The 19,551-nt window shown below is 37.1% G+C and overlaps 1 protein-coding gene across 2 annotated transcripts in view; it reads right to left on the bottom strand.

Moving 5' to 3' along the window:
• SPIDR (scaffold protein involved in DNA repair) overlaps positions 1-19,551 on the bottom strand; it is a 509,957-nt gene that overhangs the window by 460,246 nt on the left and 30,160 nt on the right. For both annotated transcript variants that reach the window (XM_030304272.1, XM_030304271.1), the window contains exons 2-5: positions 18,252-18,407; positions 17,531-17,597; positions 12,917-13,102; positions 5,877-6,040 (exon numbers count right to left, since the gene is read on the bottom strand). In XM_030304272.1, the coding sequence (XP_030160132.1) occupies positions 5,877-6,040; positions 12,917-13,102; positions 17,531-17,597; positions 18,252-18,407 (573 nt within the window). The remainder of the gene's footprint in view (positions 1-5,876; positions 6,041-12,916; positions 13,103-17,530; positions 17,598-18,251; positions 18,408-19,551) is intronic.

The raw sequence follows: 19,551 nt of genomic DNA on the forward strand, positions 1-19,551 counted from the left end.
CAAGTTTATTAAGAAAAACAGCATACTTCATGAGGACTTACATGGAAGAAGTCTTGAATTTTTTACATACAAAGCAAGCCAAAGTCTTCCCTTTTCTATGACCATATCTTTCAAAGTTCTGACCATTTGCATGCTTCTTCCAATATAAGAAAGCAATCAATGTAGATTTGGAGGCATTCAACCAACACCTGAATACTTCTATGGCAAGCTTTCAATCACAGCTGCCTTACTACACGAGTAACTTGTTCGTAGTTACATTATCTTTTCTAACAATTTCCTTGTCTGAAAATTGGGCATAGCCACATCTACTTCACAAGTGTTTTAAGGCTCAAATAGAAAATGTACTGCTATAAACTGAATATTGAAACCTAATCATATATTGAAACCTAATACCTAATGTAATGGTATCTGGTGCCTTTGGATCGGCCCTCATGAATGGGCCTTTAAAAAGGCCCCAGAGAGTCTTTCTCTCTCTAACCATGTGAGAAGTCAGCCTTCAACAAACTAGGAAGTGGGCCTTCAACAGACATCCTATCTGCCAGCACCTAAATCATGGAACTTTCCAGCCTCCAAAACTGGGAGAAATAAATTTCTGTTGATTCAGCCACCCACCTATGGTATTTTTGTTACAGCAGCTCAAACAGGCTGATACATGTACATAAAGAAACTAGTAAAATATAAGGTTCAGTGTATGTTCAATATATGTGATCTGTTCCTCTCTGTTCTGTCTTTGAGGAAGAAACTGACTGCCATTTTGCTTGTTTTATATTTTAATTCTGAAATAAATAAATCCAATAAAGAAGAAAATAAATTTCTCCAATAATTCTACTACCCAGAGATATGCTGTTTACCTTTTGAAGAACTATTGGATGCTTAACATGTACTTCTTATAACTACATATTTTATTATTCAAGAGCTTCCCTGAAAAACCTGTGTCATACTGTAATTTGTAATTTTAACAAGGTATGAAATGAACTGCAAGCACCACAAAACCTGAGCGCCAAGAGTTTCTCAGGTAGTGAACACAACCAATCACCCAGCATCTCGATCAATGCGGCAGTAGTCTTTCTAAAAGTCGTGGTTATTTACAGCACCTTTCAAAGGATAAACATATCCTCAGTTCACAGAATATTTCTCCCAAAAAAAAGCCAACAAAAAAATTAAAAATACTAATAAACTGTTATTTCCTAATAAAAAAATTCAAGTTTCTGATAAGAGTAAAATACCAGATTTTTATTTTGGTGATGGCAATAATCTATAATAAAATTTACGAATCCATCATATTAAATGCTTTATTATCCTATCAATACAGAACCTGCTCATCAAATATCAGATAAAACTCTAAAATTATAAAAACAGGTAGCCTATGATATGAAGCTATGAACAAAAATCCCATCTTTCTGAACAGAAATGAGGTGCTTTAAAAAGCCAGGCACATGAGGTTAACAGATATTTCAGTGACTGAAACCACTACCACACTAAGTAAATATTAGGAAAAAACTTTACGGAGTATGTTTTTAGTATAATGTGACATAAGATCATGCTATCACAGAAGGCCTTCTTTCACACTGTAGAAGTTAATAGAAGTAAAGGGTTACTAGTCCGGTCTGTAAACTGAAAGGTTAACAAAAAATTTTAGGTCATGCCACAACACTTCCTGGTCTGGTTAGATATGATTTATCCCAAGGGGAGTTTGGTGGCAGTCTCGGGACTCTCAATGATCCTTTGTGATCCCTTAGTTAAGATTTGACTATATATACAGGTTGGTATTTTGCTTTATCATTTAGCATTTTCTCCACAAACATTTTTACCACACCAACAATAAAAAGTTCTAAAAAACAAAAATTTTAATAGTAGAGAAATATTTTAAAGTAAAGATATGTTATAGTTTTTTTTTTTAATTTTTTTATTGTGGTGAAATGTACACAGCAAAAAATTTACCATATTAACCATTTTTAGATGTACACCTCGGTGGCATTAAATGCATTCATGATGTTTACAAATGCACCACTAACCATCTAGAACCTTTCATCATCATCCCAATCAGAAACTATTCACATTTAAACAATAACTCCCCTTACTCCTCAGCCCCTGGTAACCTCTATTCTACTTTCTGTTTCTATGAATTTGCTTATTCAAGGTACTGCCTATATGTTGAATTACACAGCACTTGTCCTTTTGTGTCTGGCTTATTTTATCTACAATAATGTTTTCAAAGTTCATCCATACTGTACTTGTATCAGAATTTCATTCCAGGGTGCCTGGGTGGGCTCAGTAGGTTAAGCATCTGACTCTTGATTTTGGCTCAGGTCATTATCTCACAGTTCATGAGATCAAGCCCCAAGCTGGGTTCTGCACTGACAATGGCAAGCCTGCTTAGGATTCTCTCTCTCCCTCTTTCTCTGCCCCTCCCCCGCTCTCATGGCCTCTCTCTCTCTCTCTCTCAAAATAAATAAATAAACATTTAACATTTTAGAAAAAGGAATGAAATTCTTTTTTATATTTTAGAGAGAGAGTGCACAAGCAAGGGAGAGGGGCAGAGGGAGAGAGAAAAGAATCTTAAGCAGGCTCCACACTCAGCATGGAACCTGACAGGGGACTTGATCCCACAACCCTAGGATCATGATATGAGTTCAAATCAAAGAGTCAGACACTTAACCAACTGAGCCACCCAGGCACCCCAGAATTTCATTCTTTTTTAAGGCTGAATAATAATCCACTGTACATATATACAACATTTTGCTTATCCATTCTTGTTGATGGACATTTGGATTGTTTCCACCATCCAACCATTGTGAATAATGATACTATGAACATTGATGTACAAATATATTTGAGTCTCCACTTTCAGTTCTTCTGTGTATATATATTCAGAAGCAGAATTGCTGGATTATGTGGTAATTTCATGTTTAACTTTTTGAGAAACCATCAAGCTCTTCCACAGTGGCTGTACCATTTTACATTCCCACCAGCAATGTATAAGGGTTCCAATATCTCAACGTTTTTTTTCCCATTTATGGATAACAGCCATCCTAATAGGTATAAAGTGGTATCTCATCATGGTTTGGATTTGCAACTCCTTAGTGACTAATGATGATGAGCATCTTATCATGTACTGGACTGCATAAAAGATCAGAAAGGTGGCCAAGATGGAATAATAGCAAATGGATTTATCCTCCCACCTAAAACACCAAAAACAGTAACAACAAAATGAAAAACAAACAAACAAAAAACAAGAGGGGGGTGGGGAAGGAAGGCAGGTAGGAAGAAAGGAAATAATCCTGACAAAATATATGAAACAATGGTTTTCAAGCACTGAACATCAGACAAAAACACTAATGCCTGAAAGTCAGGGAATAAAAAATTGAGCTCTACAATTGCCCTAGCTTACTTTCTTGAGAGAATTTCCAAACCACACAACAGAAAAGAGGAACTGAGGTTGAGTCCAGTGGGTTCCCTGAGTTGAAGAGACAGAGCTGAGTGTCCAGGCAGACAAATGTAGCTAGAGTTCGTAGGACAGAGTAACAGAAAAACCAGAGCTACACAAAAAACTCCAGCAATCCACCTCAAGTATTCAGCTGAGTACTGATCAGTATGTGCATATAAATAAAACTACTCTAGACCAGGGAAAGAACCATCTAGAGAACAGTTCCCAATGCCACACCAGTGTCAGGCCACGGCAGCTACTCCTGCCAGCCAGACCAGAAAAACCCATAATTAGGAGTATTACATAGAATGCTCAGGAGGGTAGTGACATAACACTCCCCAGACCCACCTAATAAATCATAAAGCAACACCCAAAAGGATGAAACTATTTCCAAATAACGGCACCTGAGAACAAAGTTACAAAATATTTAAAGAAATTTTTTAAAATCCAGCAACGAACAACATAGAATTCACAATATTTGGTATCCACTGAAAAATGTCTAGGCATGCAAAGAAGGAGAAAAATACAATCCACAATAAAGAGAAATATTAATCAATAGAAATAGACACAAAAATAACACAAATGATAGAGTTATAGAAAAAGTCACTAAAACAGCTATTATAAATACACTCTATATTTTCAAACCATAGAAAAGATATGATGAGGTTAAGACAAGATAATACAAAAAGATTCATATCAAACTTTAAGAGATGACAAATACACTGGATAGTATTAACAGACAATTAGACACAGAGAGCAAAAAGATATTAAATTTTGAAGATATAGCAATAAAAGCCAGCATAAATTAAAAAGAGAGGGGGAGAAATGAATATAGCATCAATGATCCCATGATATAACATGGAGCAGCCTCATTAATATACATATAATTGTAGTCCAAAAGGAAAGGAAAAGGGAAGTCAGAAAAAAAATTAAGGCAAAAAAACTTTCTAAATGTGATGAAAACTTTAAATCCATACGAAGAAGAAAGTTAACATAGCTGACCTGAGGGTATACTCAGAAAGGCCTGCTTGCAATGTTGGTCCTTGTCTACCTCTGCTTATTTAGACACCAAGAGAGTTCCCAACCTCCCCTAAATGGTGAAAGTGTCTCCCTCTGCCTAAACCGTGCTAACAATATGGCTTAGTTTGAATACCTGTTTTCCTTCTTGAAATCTAAAATTTTGGTACATGCTTTTGGTACTAAAATTTTGGTACCAGCCCCCCAATAAAAACTCTGGGCACTGAGTCGCTAATGAGCTCCCCTGGCGGGCAATGCTTTACAGATGTTGTCAAAACTCATTGTTGAAGCAATTAAGCGTATCCTATGTGACTCCACTAGACTAGGATTCTTGAAAAATTGCAGATTTTGCTTTGTATCATTTCACTGTAATACATCATAGTCATGAGTATGACCATATACTAAGTTCTGAGTGTCCTCCTAGTGAATTACCAAACCGAGGGGTGGGCTTGGGGACCTCTGATTCCCCACATACCCAAAAAGCTTGATAAACTCCAAGCAGAAAACCACACATAGGCATATCACAATCATGCTGCTAAAAGAAGTGACAAAGAGAAAATCCTTAAAAATCAAGAATGAGAATAGCTTCACACTTCTTGACAGCAAATCTGGAACTAGAAGACAATGAAGCAATGTCTTCAAAATACTGAAGAAAAATGATTTCCAAACTACAATTCTACATAAATGGTTAGCCACTTATCAAAGTATGATAAATACATCGCTGGCATGCCATTTATCTTCCATAAATCCTTTCCTAGAAGATGTGCTTAATCAAACTGAGAATAAAAACCAAGAAAGAGGAAGACATGGAATCCAGGATAAAGTTGCTCTGCACAGAAGAGAAGTAAAGGGAATTACCGGAAAATGGTGAGGAGTGACCAAAGGGTGGCTACATCCACAAAGCAGTGGAACAAATTAGAGCAGCTAGGAGGCCGTGAGAATGAGTTCTCCAAGAAAACAAAACTGACAGAATGTCTGCTATGCCTAAAAACCTTAACAGGAGAGCCAAATGAGGACAAAAAGTTAGAGTTTTAATATCAATAAATAAAGCTAGGCAAACAAAAACCCAAAATAATTAACTCCAAGGAAAATGAAAAGTTTTGAAGGAAAAATAATCATAATTAATATATGCCATGGCTATGAATATTACGTAATGCTGAATACTAATCTAAGCAAACCATGACACATGTGTCCTGGGAGAATGGAGGAATGGGAAAAGTGCAAAAGTGCAGGTGGAGGAGTGGGTGAGGAGAGTTACTGTGTTTATAAGTACATTACAAGCATGTTATTTAGAGACAAGGAAGTAAAGAATAAAAGAATCCCTAAGAATCAAAAGTGTCCTGGAAAAAAGAGTTAAAAGTCAAACACTAAACGGCTATGATTGACAAATGTGACAAACAGAATGAAAAATTTTGAGACAACTGGTTCTTACCTTCAAGAGCTCAGAGAACCCCTCTTCACTAGTCGAAGAATAATTGCTTGAACAGGAAGCACAGTCTGATATTTCCACAACACTCTCACAGTCTTCAAATTCATTATACTCACTAGTATCTTCCCTGTCACTGTCAATCTCCCAGTCAATAAACTGTAGTTCATCTAAAAAATACAATTTTAAACAATTTAAAATCCTTAATATTTATTAATCCATTTTTTTAATTCTCAGTAGTTAAAAACATCCATATTGCTGAGTCATTTTTTAAAAATATATTAAAAGACTGTGAAAACTATATTCCTACTCTTATCTCTAGCCATCCTGTTTCTCCTACTGCCCCTACTCCAATTCTCAGGTAACTACTTTCATTAGTTGTTTTTGTATCTTTCTAGAGTTTCTCTAGCATATCCAAGCAAATAAAATATATTATTATTTTTTCCTCTTTTCTGATACACTTTGATTTCTTTTTACTTAACAGAGGTTTTCCCACATCAATTAACAGGCAACATCCTCATTCTTTTTAATAACATAGTATTCCATTACACAGTTAACCTATAGTTTATTTAATCAGTCTTCTACTAATAGACTTATTCAAGGATTTTCACCTAAAACTTTTTCTATATATTTCTCACCAATAAAGAAACAAGTAAATTTACTTTTTGGTTTACTTTATAAGCATTTTTATCTAGGTAGTACTTCTGCAAAATTTAATTTGGAAGTTAAATTATTTTCATATATTAAATAACCAAATTTAATCTGTATTTAAAGAAATAAAATTAGTTATTAAGGATAAATTAATCTCTGAGGTATCTCTGAGGAATATAACATAAACCTTTCCTACAGTACAAAACACAAGTATTCCCCCTTACAGCTACTTCAGCAACTCAGAGGACGAGTAAGATATCTCAGCCCTATTTCAGAGGTTTGACAGCAACAATCTTATTTCCACATAGAAGTCATATTAAAATAAAATAACTTACGAGCTTTAATAATTGAAGAAAATTCAAAATAAAAACAACAACAAGAACAAAGAAAAATTTCAGCTAAAGTTAAAAATATGGAATAAAGTAAACAAAAATGGAAGTCTTCTTTTATCTAACACTGTTGTTCCAGAAAATAGAAGTCCACTAGAGTAATTATAAAAGACTAGAGGTCAGACCAGTCTAAGAGAAGCAGGTGCATAATGGCAATTATTTCCCACATGTAACAACACATTTACTATGGAAGCCAGGCACTGGAATGCATAAGAAATTCTCCAGGTTGCTGAAGCATCACAGCAGAAAGCCACAGAAAGGCAGAGGAGGAACACAAATGCCCTCAAAGCTACTGTACTTTTGTAGCATTTGTTCAATCATTCTTCATTTATTCAGTAGAATCAGTGCCTACTGAGGGGCTACTATACCATTCTAGACACTCACAATACCAAAACAAGCAAACAAATAAATATAGGAGATAATACAGAACACTGTTCCTACCCTGAAAATGACAGACCACAACCAAAACTAATAAGACTTCATTGTTCACAATGTTTTTATGAAGCAGTCAAGACAATTAATGTTAGACTCAAATTTGCATTTTATAGATGAAGAAATTGAGTCTTCAAAAAGTTAAGAAGTTTTCTCCAAGTTATATAAAAGACAAATGGAGGGGGAAAGATTTTTTAAAGACGAAAATATTTTGACAATTTTAACTCAGAGCTCTTCCCTCTCAATCCCAATTCTGGCCTTAAGGCCCAGACAGTCTAATCCAATACAGCTGGAAGGAGGTCTGAATATATTGTTTTTAATTAATTAATTTATTTGTTCATTCATTCATTCATTTAGAGAGAGGCAGAGGGAGAAGGAGAGAAAGAATCCCAGACAGGATCCACGCTCAGCATAGCTCAATCTCACGACCATGAGATCACTGAGCTGACACTTAACTGAGCCACCCAGATGCCCTAGGTATACTGTTTTAAAAGTTCACTTGGAAATTATGATAAGAAGCCAGAACAGTGTTGAAGCATACAGCATTGAAGTTACACATCCCAACCAATAATATCAACTGGAATACTTGTTAAATATGTGACTCTGGGCAAGCCATTTGACTTCTCTGAGTCCCAATTTCCTTCTATAAAATAAGGGTACTCCGCTTACAGGATGTAGTTGATATAAAAGGAAATAATATACATATGCCCCAAGTGTCTGGGGTAAAATAAGAAACTGATAAATGGTAATTAAAGGTAAAATGAGGGAGGGAGGAGGAGAAGGAAAAGGAAGAGAAAGATAAGCCAGCATTTACACACATAAGATACACTCCAAGGGATCATTTATTTTTTACCCAACAGTCAACTTGCTTAACAGAAGTCAACAACTTGTGAACTTATTTAAAAAAAATTTTTTTAATGTTTATTTATTTTTGAAAGAGAGAGAAAAAGAGAGCAAGAGACAGCGCATGAGCAGGGAAGGGGCAGAGAGAGAGGAAGACACAGAATCTGAAGCAGGCTTCAGGCTCTGATCTGTCAGCACAGAGCCAGACTCGGGGCTCAAACCCTCCCACTGCGAGATTATGACCTAAGCCAAAGTCAGATGCTTAACAGACTGAGCCACCTGGACACCCCATGTGAACTCATTTTAAAGTAGTTAACTCAAGGAGGAAGAGTTAAGATGGTGGAGGAGTAGTGGGACCCTATGCTTGTCTCCTCCCTTGAATAGAGATAAATATCAAATCATTCCAAACACCCAAAAAATTGATCTGAGAACTAAGAGAACAAACTATACATCTAGTGGTGGAAAAATGGCCACATCATGGAAGGTAGGAGCTACAGCGAGTTGATTTGGAGGAGGAAAGAACTGCAGATGCCATGAAAGGGAGGGAGCCATGAGAATGGAGAAAGGAGCAAAAGAAAAAAGAAAGAGAGAGAAAGCAGCACCCAGGGGACTGCACAAGAAAAACTCTTCCCCAAAATCACTAACTGGGAAAAGGAGAGGGGCTGAATTCTGCAGAAGTTTTAGAAAACCCCACCATTGCAGGGGTCATGCCTGGTAGGACTAGCAGTGCTCCTGTGGGGAAGGACGCAGAGGCTGGAGAGCAGGAAGTGTGGTCTGAGGATTCCCTGGGTCGCAAGGGGAGAAACAGTTCCCTTTTTTGGGGTGCAGTTGGAAAAGTGGCACAGCCTCTCAAGGGATAAGAAAGCTAACAAGAGCCAACATGCCGCCCTGTACACTAGCATAGAACAGAGACATCTATTGAGGGCAGCAGACCTTGGTTGCCAGCTTCTTTGCTGTGCTTTACTATAAACTCCAAACCACTGTGTGGTTGTGCGACTGCTTTCCTGGGACAAACCTGCACCAGCCACAGCATGCTAAGACCCTCCCCCAGAGGATCAGTGCAGGTCCATGCCACGTAGATCGGTAAAATCTGGAGATTTAAAAGCCAGCTGCATGCCTGAGATAAAACACAGGAGGTACTGGCAGGCACAGACAGATGCTTGGACACAGACAGGGTGAAGTCAGGGATCTGACAGACACCAGGGACATAAGAGAAGTGAGAACTTCCTGAAGAGTAGTATGCACCAACTCTCTGCTCTAGGGATAAGAAGGTGGGGTGACATCATTTCCTCTGCCCATCAGCACTGACCAACCTCAGTGAGCAAAACAGTGCCACTAAGTGGTGGCCAGAGCCACTTACACCAAGCCCCGCCCCCTGTGCCCTGCAGGGGCATCTCCACTAAGCAAATCTGCCTGAGAATCAGCCCAGCAGGCTGCTCCCCCCACCGAAGACCAGCACAAACCCCTCGCACACACCTAGTCTACTGATCATAGAGGCTGCAAAGCTTCAGCTCTAAGGGAGATAGGCTCTAGTTTCATTTAACAAGCAGACCAAAATACAGCTAGTTAAAACATGCCATACAGTGGACAAGGTCCAAAAACCCAGCACTGCAGGCAAGGAGAAACTATGCAGGAGACTGACCTCAGGGAAGGTGCAGCCAAAATATAACAGCAAAGTGCACACGCAAACACTTCCTGTAGCACCAGGCCCAAGATAATATAGGACCTCTTCTTAATATAGCCATTACTCTCAGGAGCAGGAATAGAAAAGGCTTTCCTAACAGTCATACAAAAAAAAATTAACCTAGACAAAATGACAAGATGGAGGAATTCACCCCATAGGAAAGAACAGGAAGAAGTACTGGCAAGGGATTTAATCAAGATTGACATAAGTAAGATGCCTGAATTAGAATTTAAAACAACAATCATAAGGATACTAGCTGGGCTTGAATAAAGCATAGAAGATACTAGATAATCCCTTGCTACAGAGATAAAAGAACTAAAAACTAGTCAGGATGAAATAAAAAATGCTAGGGGCACCTATGTGATTCCTTTGGTTAAGCATCCGATTCTTGACTTCAGCTCAACTGAGTCATGATCTCAAGGTTGGTGGGTTCAAGCCCCATGCTGGGTTCTGCACTGACAGTGTGAAGCCTGCTTGAGATTCTCTCTCTCTTCCTCTTTCTCTGCCCCCCTCCTCTCGCTCTCTCTAAATAAATAAATAAACTTCAGAAAAAATTTATTGAAAGAAAATGCTAGAACTGAGACACAAAACCGACTGGATGCAATGACAATGAGGATGGGCAAAGCAGAAAAATGAATCAGTAATATACAAGATAAAATCATGGAAAATAATAAAGCTGAAAAGAAGAGGGAAAGTATTGGATCATGAATGTACTCAGGGAAATCAATGGCTCCATAAAGAGAGATAACATTTGTATCATAGGAATTCCAGAAGAAGAAGAGAGAGAAAAAGAGGCAGAGGGTTTATCTGAGCAAATTACAGCTAAAAAGTTCCTTAATCTGAGGAAGAACACAGACATCCAAATCCAAGAGGCACAGAGAATTCCCACTCAATTCAACAAAAGCCAGCCCACAACAAGACATATCATAGTCAAGTTCACAAAATACATAGACAAGGAAAGAATCCTGAAGGCAGCAAGGGAAAATAAGTCCTTAAACTACAAGGGAAGACAAATCAGGTTCACAGCAGATCAAAGTACATCATGTATAGGAAAAATATACAGCCAAGAATTCTTCATCCAGCAAGGTTGTCATTCAGAATAGGAGAAGAGACAGAAAATTTCTCAAACAAAAACTAAGAGTTCATGATCACTAAACCAGCCCTGCAAGAAATTTTAAGGGGGACTTTATGAGTAAGAAAGACAGACCAAAACCAATAAACACTGGAAAGGACCAGAGAATATCACCAGAAACACCAATTTTATGGGTAACACAATGGCACTAAATTCATATCTATCAATAATCACTCTGTATGTAAACGGACTAAATGCTCCAATCAAAAGACATAGGTATCAGAATGGATAAAAAAATTAAAAAATTAAAAAAAGACCCATCTATATGCTGCCTACAAGAGACTCATTTTAGACCTAAAGACACCTGCAGATTGAAAGTGAGGGGATGGAGAAGCATCTATTATGCTAATGGACATCAAAAGAAAGCTGGAGTAGCCATACCTATATTAGACAAACTACATTTTAAAACAAAGACTGTAACAAGAGATGGACACTATGTCATATTAAGAGGTCTATCCTCCAAGATCAAGCAATTATAAATATTTATGCCCCCAACTGGACAGCACCCAAATATATGAATTAACTAATGACAAATATAATTAGCTCAAAATACCTTTCTAGTCTTAAATAGTTTTGAAAACTACTATCTCTTTTAATAAAGGACATAAACAGTTTTTATTTCTTTTAATAGCAGCTTTAATGAGATGTAATTCATATACCATACTATCCACCCATAAAAAGCATAGTTTTTAATATAAATGAAATTATGTTCTGAGATGTGTAAAGACAAACCAAGAGTTACATAACAATGAATATCATTTAATATGATTGAATTAACAATATAAGAGCTGCCAGCTTATGTATAACCTTAAAATACCACTTCACCTGTTTATTACTAGAATGTCAATTGGTAGTTACCAAGATGACATACAAAGTGGTCAAAGGAATAAAATGACCTTCCACAGAGTTTGTCTGCATAAACTTAACCTTGACCAAGTACCTAACTCATATGAACTTCAAAGAGTTAAAAGTCAAAGTTTATTTTGAAAGCATTAAGACTTTTAAATACTCTGGATAAGCTATATTTTAAAAATTGTAAAACGACTGATTTTCCTAATTCTAAAAGTCTGTGGTTCTCAACTGGGGATGTCCTTCTGGGGATATCTTACAACCTCTGGAGACATTCACAGCTGTCACAAATGGGACTGGGGGAACTAGTGTCATCTAGCAAAAAAAAAGGCTAGAGATGCTATTAAACACCCTACACTACACAGGAAAGTCCCTCTCCCCCCAACAAAGAATTTTTTGGCCCCAAATGGCATTAGTGCCAAGGTTGAGAAACTCTCCTTCAAATTGTCAAAAACATAATAATACAATATGGGGCACCCTGAATGGCTCAGTTGGTTGAACATCTGACTCTTAATTTTGGATCAGGTCACGATCCCAGGGTTGTGGGATCGGGCCCATGTCCATGCTCAGCATGGAGCCTGCTTAAGATTCTCTCCCTCCTTCTGCCTCTCTCCCCCATTCACACTCTCTCTCTCAAATAAATAAAAAAAAATTTTTTAAACCCACAATATAAAATGCCATCAGAACAGAAACTTGTATTACACTTCTACCACACATTGGCTATCACAGTATTTACCCAAATCAGGTCAGCAAGGAGGCAATATAGGTGCAGCACTATGCAGTAGTTGAAAGACCTGGCTTTGCTGTCAGAGACCCTAAGTGGAATCCCAATCAACTCTACATGTTCAAGCTTAAGTTGTTAGCTGTAAAAATAATACTTGTAATACTTATCTCTTAAGTTGTTGTGAGAAATATTAAATGAGAAAATGTTTCTAAAGGGCTGAGCATAGAGGCCAAGACTCAGTATAGTCATCACTAATACTAAATGTTATAAAAGGATTGATGTTTTTTCCAATACTGAACCCAATATATAACAGAAAGAGGTAAGAAACAAATTTCATTTTACCTTCACTGGCCCCATCTTCTGTACATAAAATATTCTTGTTCCTATTAGAAAATCTGTCTATCCTAGAACTATGTCCATTATCTCTTTGTGATTTAAAAAGTGTTTTATCCTCATCTGACACATCACTTCCACTGGAACTCCATGTTATATCTGTAAGTCCACTAGTACTCTTAGATGCAGCAGTTTCTGTTAAAGAAAAAAGAAAATACATAAACACAATTAACTGATAGTTCTTTATCAGAATAAGATTTTATGCATGTTACTTTGCTGAAATCACAAATAATAAAATTCTAATGATAATGAAAGCAATGTCTTATGCCAAATCTTCCTGCCTGAAGTTCTATGTGCAGCACAAGATTCTTTGAATTAAAACCAAATTACAAGAAAAAGAAGTAGAACAAATTGAGATAAGTTATAAAAGACAAGGAAATCGGGGCACAAAGAGAAACGCAAAAAATTAACCATGAAATAATTACAGAAGTATAACTTCCTAGAATATTTTATGAACCAAAAGAAAAACACAAAACAAACCATAAATCCAATACTTCTGTACAACAGAAATGCTTCTATGTGCCTCCTTTGCCATACTGGGAGCCCTGGTAGCAGTATTGTGCTTAAAAACACTTAACAGCAAACTTTTATTTAACTAAATTTGTTATTTTGAGGTAATAATAGATTCACCTATAGGCATAAGAAGCAATAAAGAGAGCCCTTGTATGCTTTACCCAGTTCCTCCAATGGTAACATTTTGCAAAACATAACATCACAACCAGAATGTTGATTCTGATACACTCAAGACATAGAACAATCCCATCACCATGAGGACATCTTGTGTTACCTTTTCATTTTATTTATCTATTATTATTTTTTCAAATAGGCTTCATGCCCAGTGCAAAGCCCAATGTGGGTTTGAACTCATGACCCGGAGATCAAGACCTGAGCTGAGATCAAGAGTCAGACACTTAGGGGCGCCTGGGTGGCGCAGTCGGTTAAGCGTCCGACTTCAGCCAGGTCACGATCTCGCGGTCCGTGAGTTCGAGCCCCGCGTCGGGCTCTGGGCTGACGGCTCAGAGCCTGGAGCCTGTTTCCAATTCTGTGTCTCCCTCTCTCTCTGCCCCTCCCCCATTCATGCTTTGTTTCTCTGTGTCCCAAAAATAAATAAAAATGTTGAAAAAAAAATAAAAAAAAAAAAAAAAAAAAAGAGTCAGACACTTAAGCAACTGAGCTTCACAGGTGCCCCTTGTATTACCTTTTTTAAAGCCACATCATAGCTACCCTCCTTTCCCCAATTCTGAACCTCTGCAAATGAATCAGTTTTTACATTTTTGTAATTTTGTCATTTCAAGAATGATATACAAATGGAATCATACTATGTGACCCTTCAGGATTGGCTTTTATGTGGCATAATTCCCTGCACATTCATCCAAGTTGTTCTATGTAGCAACCCTTTCTTTCCATTACTAAGTAGTATTCCATGATTTGGATGCACCAGAGCTTGTTTATCCATTCAATAACTAAAGGGCATCTGTGTTGTTTCTTTTTTTTTTTTTTTTTTTTTAATTTTTTTTTTTCAACGTTTATTTATTTTTGGGACAGAGAGAGACAGAGCATGAACGGGGGAGGGGCAGAGAGAGAGGGAGACACAGAATCGGAAACAGGCTCCAGGCTCCGAGCCGTCAGCCCAGAGCCTGACGCGGGGCTCGAACTCACGGACCGCGAGATCGTGACCTGGCTGAAGTCGGACGCTTAACCGACTGCGCCACCCAGGCGCCCCAACATCTGTGTTGTTTCTAACTTGGGGTTATTATGAATAAAGCTGCTATAAATATTGCACATGGAGTTTTATGTGAATGCAATTTTCATTCTCTAGGATAAATGTCAAAAGGCAATTGCTGGATTGTACAGTAATTGCATGTTTAGTCTTCTAAGAAACTGCCAAACTATTTTCCAGAGTGGCTGTACCATTTTACAGTTCCATCAGCAATGTATCAGTTTCTCCATATCACTTACAACATTTGATGTTGTCACCACTTTTTATTTTAGCCATTCTGATAGATGGAAAACCTAGAAGGAATGGGGCTACTCCATCTTGGTGTAATAGGAAGTTCACAGAAAATTTTTCTGATAGTGATCAAAAAAGGAATATATACTTCATAAAAATCAATTTTTCTACTTACATTTATCTAATTGAGTTATAATGCTAAAACTTAAAAAAAGTACCTTAGACACATTACAATGAGATTAAGAGATTAGATATTATAATTCAAGTTTTACAGAAGAGGAAACAGGCTCAGAAATTAAATGGCTTCGGGTGCCTGGGTGGCTCAGTCAGTTGAGCCTCCGACTTCGGCTCAGGTCATGATCTCACAGCTTGTGGGTTCGAGTCCCGTGTTGGGCTCTGCGCTGACAGCTCGGAGCCTGGAGCCTGCTTCGGATTCTGTGTCTCCCTCTCTCTCTATCCTTTCTCTGCTCATGCTCTGTCTCTCTCTGTCTCAAAAATAAATAAACATTAAAAAAAAAGAAGTTAAATGGCTTCATTTAATACATATTTACATAACAACTCTGATATAGTAAACCTTGAGGAAACAGAAAAATAAGAAAACTCCTCCCTCAAGTAATGCATGGTCTGAAAGGTATGAAAAAATGCAACTGCTCCACTTTGTGTTGATCAGGAAAGGAGATTTGCTGACAAGATGATGTCTGAAAATACAGTACTTACAAAGGCACAAAACCAGAAAATAATTATATACATTTATTGACACTTACTTTGTGCCATGAACACCCAGAATTACTAAAGTTGTCTACCTTCAAAATACAAAATTAAAAATAAACTAAACTTCATCCATATAGATTTAAATAGCTAATAAAAACTAAACTGTGTATATATCGCAAAAGACATTATCAAACCCTTATATTATCATGCATCAGGAAGAGTAAACCGAAAAGGAAGGAGTAGAATGCTATAGACTGAATGCTTATATCTCTTAAAATTTACCCTGTTGAAACTTAATCCCCAATGTGTGAGATTAAGAGGTGGGGATTTGGGGGTGATTAGGTCATGAGGGTGAAGCCCTCATGAATGGCATTAGTAGTCTACAAAAGAAGCCCCCAGAGAGATTGCTGACCCCTTTTTCCATGTGAGTCCACAGCAAGATGATACTGTCATGAACCTGAAGTGAGTCTTCACCAGACACTGAATATACTGGACCTCCAACCTCCAGAACTGTGTGAAATAAATTTCTGGTGTTTATAAGCCACGTAGTCTGTAGTATTATTGTTATAGCAGCTTGAACAGACTGAGACAGGAAGTAAAGCTACTGCTATTTTCAGATTCTATAATGAATTTATGGAATTCGTAAACCCATGAATTATAGGTACTTTATATGATTTATATAGATAAAATCACTACAGATAAAATACTTCTAGGAAGAACATCAGCTAGACTGAGAATAGTTACAACAGGTAAGCATTTTGGGTAACCATTGCATGCAGGCATTGTGCTAGCACGTGGTGTTATGGACTGAATTGTGTTGCCCCAAAGGTCATTCATATGTTTAAGTTCCAACATCCCAGCATCCCAGAATGTGATTATTTGAAGACAGGGTCTTTACAGAGGTGTCAAATTATTCTAATATGACAACTGCCCTCACAGGATACAGTCAGGACACCAAGGGGCCAAAGGAGATCCCTGAGGTCCCAAGCCCTGACTCTCCCTGCCCACCCACAGGGTAACCGAGTATGGCAGCAGTCAGCAGCCTCCCTGATATCCATCCCCTTTTTTTCCTTACTAACAAAACCCCAATTTTATTTGAGAAGCAACATACTTACATATTACATATTACATAATTACATATTATGTAATTACATATTACATATTAATATTACATATTACAACATATTTAAAAATCTTTAATTTCACTGAAGTCCCTTTAGTAGAAGTGACCCTATATAACAAGTTCTGGCCAAAGGTTGACGTCCTGGGGGTGGGATTCCTTTCCAGACGAAAAGTATACCTGGAGAAAATCCGCAAAGCCCACACTCCTCCTGAGAATTGGGCCCGGAGAATTCAGCTTCCACCTCATGACGGCAAGAACAAACTCCACACTAAGGCTGCCGGACTCAGAACAAGTCTGACTCCCTGAACTTCTTGTTGCAGGAGATAAATTCAACTCCATTTCTTCACACACTCTAACAGTTTCTATGTATCTGTAACTGAAAGCTTTCCCTAACTAATTCACCAAGTTAAGAATTTCACTGCCTGAAATAGTACAGTCCTTATATAATAGGTCATAACTTTATTTCCCAAATCAGAAATTTTAAATTCTGGGGCTGTGAGCCTAAGCTAACCTACCGGGCTCTGCTCATTAAGAGTAAATCCAGGAAGGACACATGAAAAATTTTAATAATTACTTATAGGAAGAAAGAAAAAATGTGATAGATGGTGACAAAGATTAGAGAGAGATTTCTCAAAAATATGTTTTTTACATTTTGGAAAACACAAATACACAGTCTACCCAAACTATGTTAAATAACTTTTTAAAAGAAAGTAAATAAATCAAAGAAGGATATATTAGTCTTATACCTTTTCTGTCAATAAATCAACAAAAATATTACCTTTCTTGGGTCTCAGGGATAATTCAAGGTGCTTCTCTGTAATAATCTTCTTTTCAGCTGTTAACAACTGCAGGAAGAAGAAGAAGAAGAAGAAGAAGAAGAAGACGAAGATGAAGACGAAGACGAAGAAGAAGAGATTTATAACAAGGGCTAAAACCAAAACTATTTTGTAATACTCAAAACCTTAAACTATACTCTCCTTAAAATATCCCTGTTTTATTTATATTTACCAGTAAGTATTCCCAAAGCACATACTCCTCATATATATATAAATGTATTTTTATATTTTTCCAGAATCTAAACAGAGAACCATTAAAAGTTTATAATAGTATTCCATTTTGTACATATTTATATTATCAGTATTTCAAAATCCGCACATATACAAAAATTAACTAGAATATCTTGTTGCCAAAAGATTCTAAGGATATAAAAGCATTTATAAATATATTTCTTGTGAAGAGCAGGATGCTCAAAGATTTTATCTTCTGAGAAACTTCTCAGTATGTAACCTTCATTTACAAAAAAGTACAAAGGTTGTGCCTAGCATAAAGAAGTGGCAAAAATGAATTCAAAGTTGAGCAAAGAAGAATGTAGTAATTACTGCATCCTGCAATAAGGAAAGGAATTCCAAAGAAATATAAATACAGTGGCCTGAACACTCAGGAATCTAAGATTTATCTCAAATTTGGCACTCAAGGAAACAATTTTACAACTACTTTACCAGGGTCCCAGAAGTGTCCTGAAATCCTTCTCCACACCTGAGCCATGCTTCAGAGAGAGAGGCAGATGCCCCCACTGTCCTGAGACCTGCTCTTCTGAACTTCAGTGGACTCCCTCCAGGTAAGGATGGGTATTCTATGTCCCAGTTTCTTTTTCTCTGTGGAGATTGTTTTTAAAGAAAAACAAAAAAAAAAAACAACAAAAAAATGAAATCACCTTCATAAATATATATTAACTTGACAATTAACAATGTGGAAACATAGGAATGGCAATGGTGAAGGCATAGTTTTTAAATGTCTCTGAATCCCCATGTAAAAAAGAGTAACAAGAAAGCAAAACAAAAAGCACAGAAACATGTACAACTAGAGAATAAATTCCAAAATACAAATGGGTAAGGACAAACATTCAACCCTGCAAAGTCCTACATATGCTCCTATCTGAGAGCAAAGCTGTGAGAAGTGAAGGAGCAAAGGAGAATTTGAGCACAGAGACATGTGGTGTTCACTAGGAAGTGGGGCAGGCGATCTGAGAATGAAATGGTACCTAAAACAGGGTGAGGGCAAGAGTTCCACTCAAGAAGATCCAAAGGAGTGGGGGCAGTCTAGGATACTCAGTACTTGTCAGCCAGGACTACATTCTTGGACAGGACCCCATACTGTGGAGAAACTGCTAGCAGTGGAATCTGCTCAGCAGCACAGGGATGGTACAGACAAAAAAGAAAAGGTCCAAGTGGAGTTGAGGAAAAGAAATGAGCCAGGAAATATCTAAATAACAAATTAACAAGTGGCCATAACTTGCAAACTACAAGAAAACAACAGAAATTAGAAAAGTTATTTTGAATCCTGCCTTCTTCTAAAAATTCACAAAAACTGTAACATAAAAATAAGCAATAGAAAGAGATCAAGTTCAAATCCCATACAAAATTATTATTACAAAAAACAGAAAGGAGTAGAATAACATCCCAACACACAAAGAAAGCACAACAAAGACATATTCATAAAACAGAAAAAGTGTAACCTACTATTTGAAAATAAGACATTCAGATTATAAAAACTCAGAAATGAAGTAACAAAACCTAAGAGGTAGAATAAAGTTTAAAAATCAGCTCAGGGAAAGAGCCCAAATGTCCACTGACTGATAAGTGGATAAAGAAGACGTTGTATATACACACAATGGACTATTATTCAGCCATAGAAAAGAATGAAATCTTGCCATTTGCAACAACATGGATGGAACTACAGTGTATTATGCTAAGTGAAATAAGTCACTCAGAGAAAGACAAATACCATATGATTTCACTC

Source organism: Lynx canadensis, chromosome F2 (genome assembly GCF_007474595.2).
Source record: "Lynx canadensis isolate LIC74 chromosome F2, mLynCan4.pri.v2, whole genome shotgun sequence".
Taxonomy (NCBI): domain Eukaryota; kingdom Metazoa; phylum Chordata; class Mammalia; order Carnivora; family Felidae; genus Lynx; species Lynx canadensis.